The 15,073-nt window shown below is 37.4% G+C and overlaps 2 protein-coding genes across 2 annotated transcripts; one reads left to right on the forward strand and one right to left on the reverse strand.

The window, feature by feature from the left end:
* Positions 1-1,182: 1,182 nt before the first annotated feature.
* ORG1 (OBP3-responsive protein 1) lies at positions 1,183-6,761 on the forward strand. Its single transcript, XM_086650350.1, has 14 exons — positions 1,183-1,545; positions 1,672-2,008; positions 2,099-2,142; positions 2,237-2,315; positions 2,414-2,530; positions 2,917-3,099; positions 3,187-3,273; positions 3,578-3,684; positions 3,776-3,863; positions 4,041-4,121; positions 4,226-4,302; positions 4,686-4,821; positions 5,282-5,344; positions 5,982-6,761. The coding sequence occupies exons 2-14, from the start codon at positions 1,682-1,684 to the stop codon at positions 6,603-6,605; spliced, it is 2,013 nt and encodes a 670-aa protein (XP_086506476.1). The 5' UTR covers positions 1,183-1,545; positions 1,672-1,681; the 3' UTR covers positions 6,606-6,761.
* Positions 6,762-7,113: 352 nt separating this feature from the next.
* On the reverse strand, positions 7,114-14,867 carry ATO (splicing factor-like protein). Its single transcript, XM_086650351.1, has 13 exons — positions 14,371-14,867; positions 14,129-14,242; positions 11,799-11,903; positions 11,169-11,311; positions 10,916-11,012; positions 10,047-10,211; positions 9,634-9,705; positions 9,207-9,362; positions 9,000-9,077; positions 8,523-8,651; positions 8,226-8,372; positions 7,505-7,659; positions 7,114-7,398 (listed from the first exon to the last, which is right to left on the reverse strand). The coding sequence occupies exons 1-12, from the start codon at positions 14,542-14,544 to the stop codon at positions 7,513-7,515; spliced, it is 1,527 nt and encodes a 508-aa protein (XP_086506477.1). The 5' UTR covers positions 14,545-14,867; the 3' UTR covers positions 7,114-7,398; positions 7,505-7,512.
* Positions 14,868-15,073: the final 206 nt, after the last annotated feature.

A 15,073-nucleotide genomic window follows, 5' to 3' on the forward strand; every position in this document is an offset into this window, starting at 1 on the left:
CGCCAGCCGGAAATTTGGCCGGCCGACGACCTTGCCGGAGAAGGTGATGAGGTGGCTGGTTTTGACGAAGTGGCAGAGAGAGAAAACATGTTGGAAGAGAGAGAAAAGAAATGGAAGAGAGAGAGTAACGGTGTTATAACGGAAGGGGACCATATGGGTATTTCTCGTAAAGTAGGGGGCCAGGCGGGAAGTTGGTCACAAAGTAGGGGGCCATATGAGAAATAACCCAAACTAAAAAGAAAAAAACAATATAATGAACATGTGAAGATTAATGTAAAAGACTAATAAAAATAAAGATGAAAATGACACACAAAAGTCTGACCAGGCCAACAATGATTGGCTTATCAGGCAACTACTAAATAGCAAGTCTCCTTCCAATATTATATTCATATTCTCAAGTAGCCTACTGAGACTTTCATCAAGAAAAAAAAGTAGCCTACTGAGTTTTTCTTTTTGTTGAAATAGTAGCCTACTGAGTTTACATCGTATACACTTCAAAAAAAAAAAAAAAAAGTTTACATCATATAGATACACTATAATACTATATTGCTTGCAACAAAAAGAGATACACTATATTGCTATACTAGCTATTATATAGGATCTCTATCCATGGCTATCAAAAGACAAAATAAACACATAAAATGTCATGTAAATATTCTAGAAGTCATAAAATTTAACGTAAAAGGCCATTATGAAAAGTTAAAAAGTTGAAATCTGGTAGTGACAATCTAAAGCGGCAGTAAAAAAAAGATTATGAACTTGCAATCTTTCTTTATCTTATTAATTTTCAGTGTAATTGTCGTAAATGTAATATTCTATCAAACACTTTAGCAAAGTGAACAAGAAAAGAATATAGAGAAACGATACATCACTCGACTACTACAATTCTCTCTCACTAGTACCCTTATAAGACTACTGTGATTTACAACCGTATTATCGTGAGTTTTTTGCCCAATTATTACCCGAAACCTATTCTGGTGGATCATTTTTAAATCCCGGCCAACCAACTACACGTATATCTTGCTTCTCTCTTTAAATTCTGTCTTTCTACCTAAATCTGGCCAGATTCAATCTGGCTAGCATAGGCAGAATAACATTTTTGGGGAGAGAACTGAGGGCTCCGAGTGCATAACTGGGCAAGTAATGTTTGCCATAAAATGTTAATCTAACGGTTACGATGAAGTGTTGTAAAATAAGAAATGTACGCTTCAAGTCCATAGTATCATTCGTGTTAGTTTTCGTCGTTTTAAGAAAGAAATAAACAACGAGCAAGAGATATTTGCAGGGAGCGGATGCTGACATGAGGAGAGCTCATGGAGAAACGCCTCTAGCGTTTACTCACACGCAACCCTCACAATCTCTCTCTCTCTCTACTTTCTCTCTGACTCCTTCGTCTCTCTCTCTCTACTTTCTCTCTCTAGACTCCTTCGTCTCTCTCTCTCTAACTTGTAGTACTAGTAGTATATATTATGAAGAAAAAACCTTCGATTAGTTTATTTCGTTATTGCAATTAACCAAAACGCACACCAAGTCTTCGCTTTTCAGGTTACTTCTCACCTCTTAATCTAAAGAGTATTGAGCTTAATTTTGTTTACCCTTTTGCTAGTCGATTAGATTTGAAACTATTGAACTTAATTGTTGTTTTTTCCTGGTTGAATTTGTTGTTTTTAGAGCTGAATTAATGGCGTTTTGCGGAATTGGGTTTAATTTGGGGTTTAATGGAATTGAATTGATTCAATTTAGTGGAAATTCGTCGACTTTACTAGTAATACCTAATACTCGGAAGTATTTAATTGGAAGACGAAGTAGTAATTTATCAGCTAAAACAAGTTTGAAGATTAGTTGTTTATCGAAGAAAGCTTCTTTTGCGTCCTCGGAATCAAAAGGAAAAGGAAATGATCATGTTGTTGATTCGGTTTGTCTTGAGGAAAAATTGGGACCTGTTATGAAGTTTCAGATGTCTGATTTTGCTATATGTGATCGTGTCAGCGTTGGACTTGGTGGTAGGGTATGTTAAAACCTAACTTCATGGTGTTTTGATGTAAGAATTTACCGAAATAATTTTTGGGTTTAATTTTGATTTGTTGTACTTGTTCAGGGAGATGAGATAGTCTTTGAAGCAATCGTTAAGAACTCAGAAAGGTCGGTTTTCTAGTTTCACATAGTTTGCTATAGTATAGTTAGAAGTATAACTGATTTTGAGTTTGGATTTGTAATTTGGGTTTGTGCATTTCAGTCCTTTGCATAACTCGAGAGTCGTACTTCGGCAATATACTAGTTCTCAAGCCCAGCGGAGAGGGAAGCGAGCCATTGAGGTCTGTGGCACTTCTTTGCTTAGCTGTTCGTTATTTGGTGTTTACGAGCCATGAGTTCTAATGTTTTTCTTACTTAACCTGTTTGTTATCATTTTCAGGTATTGAAGAAGCTTGCTCGTCGCAAGCTTTTGTATCATTCGTATTCAATGCAAGTTCATGGTCATGTGGCTCCATCTGGTAGTGACAATCATAGCTCATTTACCCTAGTTCATGGGGTAGGTTTCTTTTGGGGAATTCTATGTTACTACAATATGTTAATACTTAATCGGTATTAGAGGATAATTAGAAGAAGTTGCCTTTTGTATATACATTTCGCTTTCTGTCAGACACTCGGACAAGTGTCCAGATCAAATTTTAGTGAAACCCCACCAATAGAAAATAGAAATGACGTATAAAGGGCCTGATTGAGCACAGTTGGCGTAGCTAGCATTTTTCTACCTGGCCCAATACCAATTTGTCTAATGATGGAACCGTTCATACACTTCCTGATGTGTAGAGTACATATTCTGCTCAACCTGACGTTAGAATACATATTAAAATGTAAACATGTGCTTTTAATTTGGTAAAAGACCAAGAATTGAGATTGTGTCTCCTTTTGCAGTATCATGGTAGTTATTCTCTACGGCATTGGCTTCAACAGTCGGACTGGCTTCCGATCTTAGAAGCTACGTTAGCATTGGATGAGGAGAGTGTTAGGAAGGTGGGAGACGACACAATTGGAGGACCTGCAGTCTCTCGAAAATTGCGAATGATCAGAATTTTAATGAGGGATCTTTTGATTGGAGTATGTATTAATCATTCATAAATAAACGTGTTAGCAATTTATGTCTATCCATGGAAGGTAGAATCTTACGCTACTATGTTATATCAGGTGAATTACTTACACAGCCATGGTCTCGCCCACACCGAGTTAAGGCTAGAGAATGTGCATATTAGTCCAGTGGACAGACATATTAAAGTAAGTTACATTGTTTTTCCTTTTCTGATTTGTATTTAGTTATGATTGCAGTGTGGAGATCTGGAGATTCCTTTACCATCTTTTTTTTCGCTGCTAAAGTAACAGAGCCTCCCCGTAATTCCATCTGTCTATTTAAGAAAGATTACTTTTATCTGTTTAATTTCTCCTGTCAAAAAAAGAAAGAGGTTCTGAAGCTCCTATTGTTAGATGAATGATACCGCATACACCTTTTACTTCAAGCAAGCTACAAGGATACTTTTTGATTTTCTTCTTTTCTGTTTACATGAACAATCATCTTTATCAGGTAGGGATTCTGGGAAATGCTTCTGATTTCCATGAAGATGGTCCAAGTAATAGCACATTAGACGTTAACGTGGACAGGAGACAAATGATGATCGCATTTGATATGAGGTAGGGATGCGAAAACTGGTTCTAACTTCATAACTTATATGTTAGTTTAGGTTGGCATTGTTTCTGAAGATTGTTTATATGTTGTACCAAGATGTGTTGGTTTTATGATGGCAAAAATGATCATGCGAGAGCTCATGGACCCTTCGATCTTCATGAAGTTCAAAACTTTCCTGACTAAGGTACACTAGAATTTTCCTCAATATGACCATGATATCATATGTTCCATGATTTTCCAATTGCTGAATGAACCCAGGTGCTGATCTGGCATCCATTGAGTGGTTATTTTGAACTCTGCTTGGTCATAAGTGTTCTGCTGTTATTTTGTCATGTTGATTTCTTCTCATCTGCAAGTGCAGGGAAATGATCCGTCATGTCTGCGTGAGTTTCTTTTACCAATTCTCTGCAACAATTCTCCATTAGGAAATGCTGGACTGCAGGTCAGTATCTTTGCCTGAGATGCACAATTTTTCATATATGCTAATTATGTCTTCCTCTCTCTCTTTATACAAGGCGCTTGGGAGCTTACATATTTTCCGTTTAGATACTTGATAGGAACTGGGGTGCAGGTTGGAATCTACTGTCATTGTTGCTTGCAACGAATGCTCATGAGAGAATAAGGTAAGCCATAGGCCGGAGCTTGCGAAGCTTTCTATAATTTGAGTTTGAGTGGACAATATTACCTGCTGAAATGGATTTAGTCTCTTGTGCGGACTCTAGGGTTATTGTGCCATCTGTTTTATGGCACATTTCAGAAGTTATTTGTTACTCTTTTAAATACTTCTTTTCATCTTTTGTATTCAAATGGTTTTCTATGTTTTCTGAGACTGGAATAGACACATAGTACGGGTTTCCTTTCTGTGAGTTTAACTTCCACAGAGATAGAAGTGAATCCTTTTTTATATATAAATAGACACGAATGTTTTAACATTGAATATTTAGCGGCTGGTACTATACATCTTTAACTATGATCATCATTAACAATCTTGTGGGTTGCACTGCAGTTGTTTAGATGCTCTGAGACACCCATTTCTCTGTGGACCAAGATGGCGTGTGGACCCACCCATGGACATCATCAGATGGGGTCTAGGTTCAACGGCTGTCCGAATTACAGAGGAGTACATCTATGGGCGACAACAGGTAAATGTATTTGCAGATTCAAGCTTCTGTTGTGCTTGTTCTTTTTCTTGTTAAATATAACATTCGTGCAGAGGTCGAAAGATCACGATAGTTTGAATGGATATGGTTCAATCTTTATATGCCTTATATTGCATGGTGTAGTTTAACTGTCTAATGGTCTATTAGTGATAATTAGCATTTATGGGACCATGAAAAGAACTTCGAAGTGCGGTTCTCTTGCTGCCAGGATTAGTATTATAAATCAAATGGTTTTATTAAAAATCATAGTAGTTACTTGATGTTTTCTCTGGGATCCATATGCTTTGATCTTTTCTTCTGATGTATATCTTAAAATTTAAGTAAGCCAGTAGTTATGTCCATTTTTTTGCGTCGAAGAAACTATAAACATTTTTAAGTAAATAATTAGGAAAAATGCAAGCAAAACTGTTTGCTAAAAGCTCGATTATTTTCATGTTCTCAGCGTAGCAGGCTAGCTCACTTCATTGAGTTGATGGAGATGTTAAATCCCTATCCAGATCCAAAGGTAATCTTTTCAAATCAATCCATTTCTTTGTTCGTATATGCAAATTCGTTCTTCTCTCCGATAGATTGTGGATTAGGCCAAAAAATGACCACGTTGTCTTTGGTTCTAAAAGGTTCTAGCTCAGATTTTGGTCATCCCACCTCCTTTTGATTTAGCATCTTTTTGGCTGAAATTTAACATAACCATCGACATAACATGGGCATCCCAGTAGTTTAGACTCAGACGCTCCTCCCAATATTAGCCGATGATGGATTTCCCATTCCGTCATCTTGTCATTACCACTTGTACTCTGCTCTCTGCATGACTGGAACCGTGATGTTTCCTTGTGTAGAATGCTAGGTTTGCCCCTCACTTGTATATATGTTGAATTGGTGTGTTTGTGATCAGCTATTGAACTTATCTTTTGAAAGACCGATCTGGTTCATTTTCCTTGATCTTTTAAGAGACATACTCCATTGTGTTATATCTGGTTCCTTTAGCATGAGCGCTGAAAGCCCGACCTTTGAATCCTCCCTCATACTGATATTTTACCAAACCACTCAGTCACCTGATGAGGTTTCACTTGAAGCTTTCGTCAAGCTCTGATCAAATTTGGTATTTTGACATCTTACTGTTGTTTTCTTTTGAACCTGTGTAGAGCTGGCTCGAAATTCTGCCAGGGAAGTGGCGTTTATTGTACTCTACTGGAAGGCATATTGGGTTAACCCTTCGCCAACCTCCAACAGGAGTCCTTATGGGTGACGTCTACCTCAGTATTTTACCAGCTTCAGACATGAACGATGCAATTAAGCTAACTTCCAACATTAACTTCAAAGTCATGATCGGACAAGATTGGCCACACAATAAGCATGGCGTAAATGGGAAACTACAAGTTGATTCTTTAGTTAAATTAACTGCTGGTCAACGAATATACCTAAAAGAAGAAACGGCTAGAAGAAAAAGCGCATCAACCTCATCGAATGGGCAAAATCAAAAGTCATCAAAGAACTGGAAAAGAGCTAGTCCGGTAAAAGAACCCCCATCAACTCTTCCAGTTGCCAAGCTTTCTTCAAGTGAAATAGAGGTATCGATAAATCTCCATGATCCTTCATTACAGAAACTTGACATTGCACAGAAAGTAGTTCATGAGGTCCGCACACAAGTTCCACCGGAAATGTTTGATGTTTCCAAACTTATTTGCGGTACTTATTTGGATTCTAGGCTTCTAGTTCTGCGAGGTGTGAATGGGTCGGCTTTATTATTCACCCGATCCTGTAGATGACAATCATTCGTTTCCTCTTCTCATTACCACCAATAATGTTTATGTTGTATAACATGTAAATAATTGTTGTACAGTTTTCTAGTTTAGCGAGAACTAATTGGGGGCATTGATTGGAGACCTTAACCCTATTTTTATACAAAGATTGTAATTCCTCTCTCTCTCTCTCGAAGTGTTTCATTGCCTTCTCCCCTTGCATTTGGCAACTCTGACATACTTTTAATCATGGAAATTTACTCAAAATGCAGTTGGCAAGTTATTATATTATCCTTCTCAACAAAAAAAAAAGTTATTATATTATCCCCTCTTTCAAGTCCAACACTTGGGAGTTTTCATCAGCCAAAGCATTTTTTGCACCATTCAGCAAAGAGAATGGGCTACCGCCCCAGTGCCATGTACTTGTGGCTTTAACCACTGAGCCGAAGGGTAAAACATAGGTTTGGTTGTTCCAAATTATATCGAAAACTGGTCTGAAAACTAATAAGCTATAATGAATAAGAAATAACCAACGTTTTTCGCAAGCACAAAATAAGTAATTGCCTGAAGCTCAATGATTACTCACAAGTGTATTAAATCCATACAGTACAAAGTTATGTATATAGTACTTTGAAACTCAGATTGATGCCTACTACAAAATCTCAGACTTCTTTCCTACTCTTTCATCTTCATCTTTCTCGAATACAAAATTACAGAAAATAGACTTATCCATCTGGCACAAAGCTTGTCTTCATCAGTGAGCCGGCACTTGACTTAAAAATGAACCAAAAAAGTAAGTTCACTTCAACAAAGGGAGTTCCTGGCGCTCGAAAACAAGAAAGTGTAATTTTTGGTACTTGAAGCATTCAAAATAAAATATGAAAGGGAGTAGGATGAAGAGAAGAAATGGGGAACTATAACCCCACCAGTTAGTTTATATAAGTCCTTGTCGTTGGAGATCGGTGTACGTCTTTTTGTTATAGATGTTTCCTTCCCTATCTTCGTACTCTTCTTCAAGCTCTGGTCGCCATTTGTTCACCCCTTGCCGTGCTTGGATCCTTTCCCACAGCACTTTCGCTTCCTGGCCAATCAAAAATGGTGATATCTTGTTAGGTGTTACACACTTACACCGAGCGTTTTAAAGTTTCATGTGCTATTTTCGAAAATGACACATAGAGATGATCAAGTTTATTTATTGCGACTAACTTTTCTTTTACGTCCAGGCCTACATGCCAACTAATGGTCCATCACCTGTTTATCTGTATAGCTAAACAGGCAAAGTATTCAGATGATCCCCTACATTATAGTATTTGTGGATCAAGTGATACTGATTGTTGGTGTCATATTATTATATCAAAACATGGAGCAATTCGAGGGTTGTGAATTGTGATGGCCCGTTAACTGAGGTCCAACCACGCCCAGAACTTAGCTAAGTCTGGCTCAGTTAACGGGCGTGGTTGAACCTGGGTGGGGCCTATCAGCATTCAAACTACTGGATGGATAAAATGGATCTAGGACTATGAGCATTCAAACTACTGTACAAGAACAGCTGAAAATAAAGTACACCCCCGTATATAGGAGGTTAGTCTCATCGACCATTACATAGATTCGTTATAATATATATACAACAACTTGCTAGAGTCAAACCTGAATCGATGTGATCTCATTGAAGTTCTTGGTGTTAGGGATACCAAGGCAACGCATTCCATGTTGATGGCGCCACTCTTTGAAGTGCCGCTCAAAAGCCCTGCGGCCCCAGTAACTGTGGTTGCCACATATCTCACACTTGAATTCCTGGGAAGAAATAACAAGCCAGACTTACAAGAGGTCTAAGGGCGAAAATAAGAAGTTATATATGCATAAACCGGTGCACATAAGAAGTGAAACCACCAGTCAGCAGTCGGCACGTGTAATACAGGGATTTCTACAACCAATAAATGATACCTGGCCAAGACCATGTAGCTTATACAACCAGTAGGGAATAGGCTTGCCATCCCAACCCATTGGTAATTTAAGAGGATTATAAATCTGCTGCTCATCATCGTCACTTTCTGTGTCAGCCTGTACTTCTTCCTGCTCAATACCACAGGTAAACATGTTATTCACCAAAATGAAATAACTGATTAAATTTATAAGCCTATTAAAATGTCATTTTTGCACCCCGGGAAATCTAACCCTTTCGTGGTGTGGAACCATTGTTTAATCATACCGAAGAATATAACCATTGATAAGAATTTAGTTTCATGGGTAACTTACATGCTCCGATAAGGAGCGGAAACAAGCAGAAAGGTAAAGTTCTTTTAGGATAAATGATAAGATCTCTATTAACATTTCATGTGTAACATAAGGTGTAACATGTGGTGCAACGTATCCGAAGAATAGAACACCCATTAAAGCACTTAGCAGGAAAAGTTAAATCACCTCTTCACGCTCTGCTTCCATTTCCTCATAAGTCAAAGCTTGTTTCTTTTCAACATTTTCTCTGGTTTGTGAGATCGTCTGCAGATGCTCACAAAAGAACAGAACATGATTCATCAGCGCAAGCAGATGTTTGTGTGTATTTTTGCAGTCAGACAAGTATTTGCCTAACTGAGGAGAAAATTTACACAATAGATAGAGTGAGCAAACCTCATTTAGCATTTCACATAGTCGTTTCATCTTCGCCTCCTTCAAGGCAATTTCTTTCCAATCAGCTTGTTGTAATACTGCAGCAGCACCATTTTGCTCTACAGCTCGTGAGCCTTTTGCAAAATGTTTCTTGTCTAATTGGTCAATTGGTGTGTGCTGCATAGAAGACAAAGAATTGCTTAGAGCATATCTACGAACAAATGTAGATGTCAATATGAATTCTAGTTTGAAGCTAGATAGACGTAATTTTAGTGAGTAAAATAGAAGTTTTTAGCCTTGTAAACAATCAAAATCATTATGATGAGAGCACATCTTTCCCCACCTCTAACTCGCTAATCTTTTTGAACAATTATCTGGATAAGTTCTCTTTTCCTTTTTTGATCTTTTCCTTTTCACTTTATTATGAGCAAATAGCTAGATAGGTTACCTTTGTGAGGAAAAGCCTCTCTGCACGCTGCTGAACAGTCCCGCCTGTTTTTAGTCCAAGAGCTGCCAAAGCCTGCAAATTGAGAGAAGTCAGAAGGTTCCAGGATGAAGTATCTCAAAAGGCCTAATTTCATTGCCCCTTTCATGCTTAAGTAGCTTAACCTAGTCAGATACAAAACGAATCTACAATAAGAGAACTGTTTATAAGTTTGGCTTTCCTCGCACCATGTAGGTTCCCAAAATAAGGTACCTTAAAGAGCACAACTTGACATGAGCAAATAGAATCGTGTTGACAATAATTGATGAATGAAATCTAGGAGCTATCTATCCAGACGTCTTAAAAGATGAGCACACATAGTTGCACATAGGGATGAGGGAAGCATAAGTTAGTGCATGTGGTTGAAAGACTCCTACCTCCTTCAGTTTTTCTGGTCCCACCTCAATTAACTCTTGCACTGAACCATAATAGTCAAGGTCTATTGCAGATTCATGAGCTGGCATTTGTGCATTTTCTACACCCTTGCTTTCCCATCCTTGTACCTTGCCATCTTCCCACAGATCTTCAAAATCAGTTTCAACCTAACATAAAACAGTCTCACAGAGATTTTTGAGAATAGATTTAACATTTTTAACATAGACCCGAGCTAGTCGATGAACTTCAAAATAAGAATTATTACAAAAAAAAAAGGCCACAGTTCCTTTAAAACATAAGATAGTGCCCATAAGACAGGAGTAAGCTTAGCTAGTAAAGTTGATCCCTATCCGTTTTTATTCCATCCTCAGTTTTGTTTGCTTTATGTACTTCCATAGTTTCATAGAATGGGATCCTTTCCACGTAGGAAATGCATTATACTTGCACCAGTCAATCTCAAGCATGACATCCTTTTCATGTTCCACAAGTGCATTATAATTTGTATAATTCAAATATTCAATCTTGAGGTACCTCAAATGTAGCTAGCCAAAATGGAGAGACCAAGCAAATTTGACATAATCTGGTGATCGTTTCCACTCTATGAAATGAGATCGCTACAGTCACATAGAGTTTGACTCAAACTCACTCAATGCATTAATGGTACAATATGTTCCTTTTATTTCAAATCATTGAGATTTAAAAAGACTGAAGAAGCAATTAAATCAGTAACAAACGCTCTTCAATTTATAATAATATCTGTTTCCAAAAGCTCTTCAATTTATAATCACTTTATCAATGATTCTGTTCAAAACCAGTAACAAACTGAAGAAGCAAATTAAAGAGAAAAAAAGGAATGGCCTTAAGAATGTACCTTCCCAAAAATTCTATCAAGGTCCTGTAAGGGTTGTGTCCTCTGAAAGAAATAAATCAGGTACTCCAGCAGATGCTCCAGATATTCCCTATATTGTCTGCCGTAACATAGGAAACACATATCAGGTCTAAAAATGATAATTAGGTGATTAATGTGGTGGGACAAGTACAACCAGTAATAAAACATTTTCAAACTCAAAATTAAATTCTCGCCAATAACAGGATGAAGTTTGTAATTAACTAGTTATGCTTACCTAGTTAGCTTTAGGTTACGAGGGATCTTTTGTGTTTGCGAGAACAAGTCCAGATAAGTAGAATACTCGATGGGCTCCCCGAATTTAGCATTGACATATTCATGATACAATTCATGTAAGTCCAGGTACCGACCGTAACCTTCCTGAAGAGAGAACAAAATCAATAAGTACAATTGGTCATATGAAAATCAAATGTATAGCTTGTTGAATAGGCAGTAGTGAGTCGTTTTTTAGTAAAAGGTTATGGGACATAATTCAGCAAAAGATGAATAAGATGAATTTAGATAAGATAACGAATATTTGTATACAAAAACTCTTCCAAAAACGATTTTTTCAACTGTTCTTAAATTAAGGAAAGCAGATGGACTTAATACAAAGCTTTGGTATGAAAATACTAGGACCCTATCCAGTATTTTCGCAGTTTAGCCTAGTATAAAGAAAATGTTGTAATAACGAAAAGGACATGTGAAAATTTGGTCCTAGCTAGTGGAACAAGAAAGACATGGATGTATTCATGTAGATTCAATCCGCAATCAAAGGATTTCACATGCACTGTTTGAAATTGCAAGCCAAACCAGATCCATGATTCAAGAACCAGAATTTCATACAAAAGAGAAATTAGGAAAATACCTCGCCACTGAACTCTACACGTGGTTCTTCTTTGAGTAACTCTTCGTGCTCCTCAGTTACATCAACAACCATAGCATTCGGGTGCCGTCTATGGTACTCACGGATCTGGACAGAATATACAGAAACCATTAAGAAAATTGAAGAGTAACTATATAATAACTAAGTCGTTACCTGAATATCAACATTTTTTTTGAAACTTTGAATTAATATTATAAGAAAAGGAGATGTGTACGAAGATAGAAGAAAATCGAATAACAGAAAATCAAGGACAAGGGCACTATCTAACTCTAAGCTGCATGTTACATCATAAAGCCACCCAATTAGATACGAAATCAAGATAAGTTGAGATAGAATCTCCCAATCGATCAAATTTCTCCTTACAATGATCTCCCACAAATCGTTTCTGCGGTAGAACATGTCAAATACGTACGCATCCTTCTTGACAGAGAGATAAAATATTGCCGGAAATCTGTCCCTCAAAGTGGTGTTCAGGCACCAGATGTCTTGCCAGAAGCTAATTATATTTCCATCTCCTAGTTTCCATCTATTGATGGACTTGAAGGTTGGGTGCCTGTTCTGAATCCCTCTCCAAGCACCGCAACCATATGGGTCTCTAATGGCTTTGTGCACCCATCCTCCTTTTTCCTCTCCATATTTTTCCTCTATTATTTTCCTCCAGAGCAGTGTTATCTCCTTAGCAAACCTCCATATCGATTTGGATAGCAATGCATCGTTCATAATTCTCATGTTTTTGATCCCCTAAGCAGCCTGCCTTTATTTCCTGACAAATCAAATGCCAAGCAACCCAATGATTCTCTTTGAATCTTCTTTGTTGTTCCAAAGGAAGACGGATAACTTCTTATCCATTGCTTTAGGATACAGGCTGGAACAGCAAACTACAGAGGGGTATTTCTATGTTACATCATCAAACTCACTCTTTTGACAACTCATAAGCTAGCGATTCGAAAAGTTAACTTCTACCTTCCTGTAAAAGTTTCAATGTAGCTTAGGCTCCATATGGGAGTGTATGAGTATATGCATGTGTGATTACTAGCTCTCGGCCCTAATAGTATTTCAGCTTATTTGGTTACTAATTTTACTTAAAGACTAAAGATGAGGGTTGAGTCGCTGACCATAACAACCTGATTGCCTCTTCTAAGAGTTGATACCAAGGAGGAGAAAAAGGATCACTTTGAAACCCCCGAGGATTTGGATACTACGTCTTGTCAGACTCTTCGTCTCCTTCACACTACTTCTTGGTTTATCTCCGTCACAGGTTTGCTACCTCCTTTCCTTATCTTTATCCTTATATACTTCCTTAATCTTTTATTTCTTAATTATTTCTCTTCGTTGTTAAAGTCTTACAGATATTGAACCGTTTTTAAATTATCCTTTTTTTTTGCCGAATTTCCATCTTTCTCCTCTCAGATTCTCCTTCCGTCTTCATTTTCTTTGAAGGACTCTTCACATTCTGCTTGGTGAATTCTTTTGCTTCTTTTTACAATTATCTACTTCTCTTTATCTAATTCTGCCTTGATCCAAACTGTTATTTAATGTTTTGGTAATTGGCTATATGATAAGACGCTAGTGGTTTTGTTAAGCTGATAAATATTGAACTCAGGTTCCATTCAGTGTTACCTGGTACGCGGATCGTCCCGGTACCCGATACGGTTCCTTGTGGCTATCGGGTACGCTAGGGGTATAATTCTTCGAGACACTATTTAAAATTGTGCTAAGTTATGGACTATTTGCAATATATACTCTATATGATGCCTTTATAATACATACATACACCTATTGTCAGACATCCTATCTCCGAAAAACTTAAAATCTAACGAGTTAACAACAAATTTCTTGTAGTTAACTACCCAACTAGTGCAGTTTATTTATTTTTAAAAAGAACTTTGGATTAATTAGGACTAAATTTTTTAGTACGATAGATTTGAAATACTGGATTGTGGGAACCCACCCAAAATGGGTACGGGGAATCGGTAAGCGGTACGAGAGTGGAAGGAGAGTATCCGGACTGGTAATTATGGTCCATTAACATATACAACTATTAGGAATCTGCTTTGAATTGATAAAGTTTCCTCCGCTATTGACTATCATATAATAATAATGATAAACTTCATACTTTGTTCAGATTAGGCAAATCAGAAAGTACACAAAATCAGCTAATTCTAAATCGCAAATAAAACAAGTTCAAGGACAGTTTGATCTTCAACTTGTTTCATAATCAGCCAGAACATATAGTTCTACAAATCTCCTAGACTTTCAACTAATCGATAAAGTTTCGTACGAAAAACAAGGAAAAAAGCAAGAAACATTACCTCCTTCAATCTATCATAGAATGCACTAAACACATTAGTTCCGGTTGCAGTTTGGCCTCCTAATGCAGCAATCTCATCTTTCCTTGCACTATCTTTGTCTTCATATATTTCAATCTACAAAAGAAACAAATAAAAAGAAATGAACAACAAGCAGCTAATCAAAACCCTTATAAAACCCTAATTCCAATCAAATACAACAAAAAACAGATTTCAGCGAGAGAGAGAGAGACGGGGGAACTTACAAGTTTTCCGGTAGTGGTGGTGATGGAGTCAATCATGTTACGAACACGGTGACTCTGAAAGAGGCGTTCACGGCTGGAAGCTGCTTCTTTCTGGAGATCCTTCACTATAAGCCTCTCGAGTCTTTCCACTTCTTCATGCGAAGCCCTAGTTACTTCCAGTAGAGTCGACGACATGGTAGCCTCTACTCAGTCAGATTGATCTAGAGCTCTCTACTATTATCTCTCTTCCTCCCTCTCTCTACTAGATGGAAGCTGGAAAATGCGAAACGAAAATTTGAGATTTACTGAATGACAGACAATATTGGGGTTTCGAAGGGAAAATCTTTTTCACCGCCAAGACACCGAAGAAATTGATTTTCCCTCAAAAAGTTAAAGATGATAGACAATATATCGCCGTGGCCTGTGTGTGCTCACGGTGCATCTAATCCTAATTTCACAAGTTTGGTGGATGTTGCCAACAACAAGTTCTCCCCTTGGCAATGCATCTGATCCGCAATAGGGAGGTTTCAAATTCGATCACATAAAAGAGCAAATCTAAGATTTCTATAGACTTTGGACGTAAATAAAGTATCTTACTTATCACATCGTGTTGGTGAAATATTTTAATTCCTAAGTTAATCGTTATAGTTTTACATTGTAAATATTCTGATTTTTGGAATACTTCCGTATCTTAAATCAGATCACAATACTTCATGTTGTTTTT

This window comes from Eschscholzia californica, unplaced genomic scaffold (genome assembly GCF_041429995.1).
Source record: "Eschscholzia californica isolate CP2 unplaced genomic scaffold, dmEscCali1.0.p SCAF_6, whole genome shotgun sequence".
Taxonomy (NCBI): Eukaryota; Viridiplantae; Streptophyta; class Magnoliopsida; order Ranunculales; family Papaveraceae; genus Eschscholzia; species Eschscholzia californica.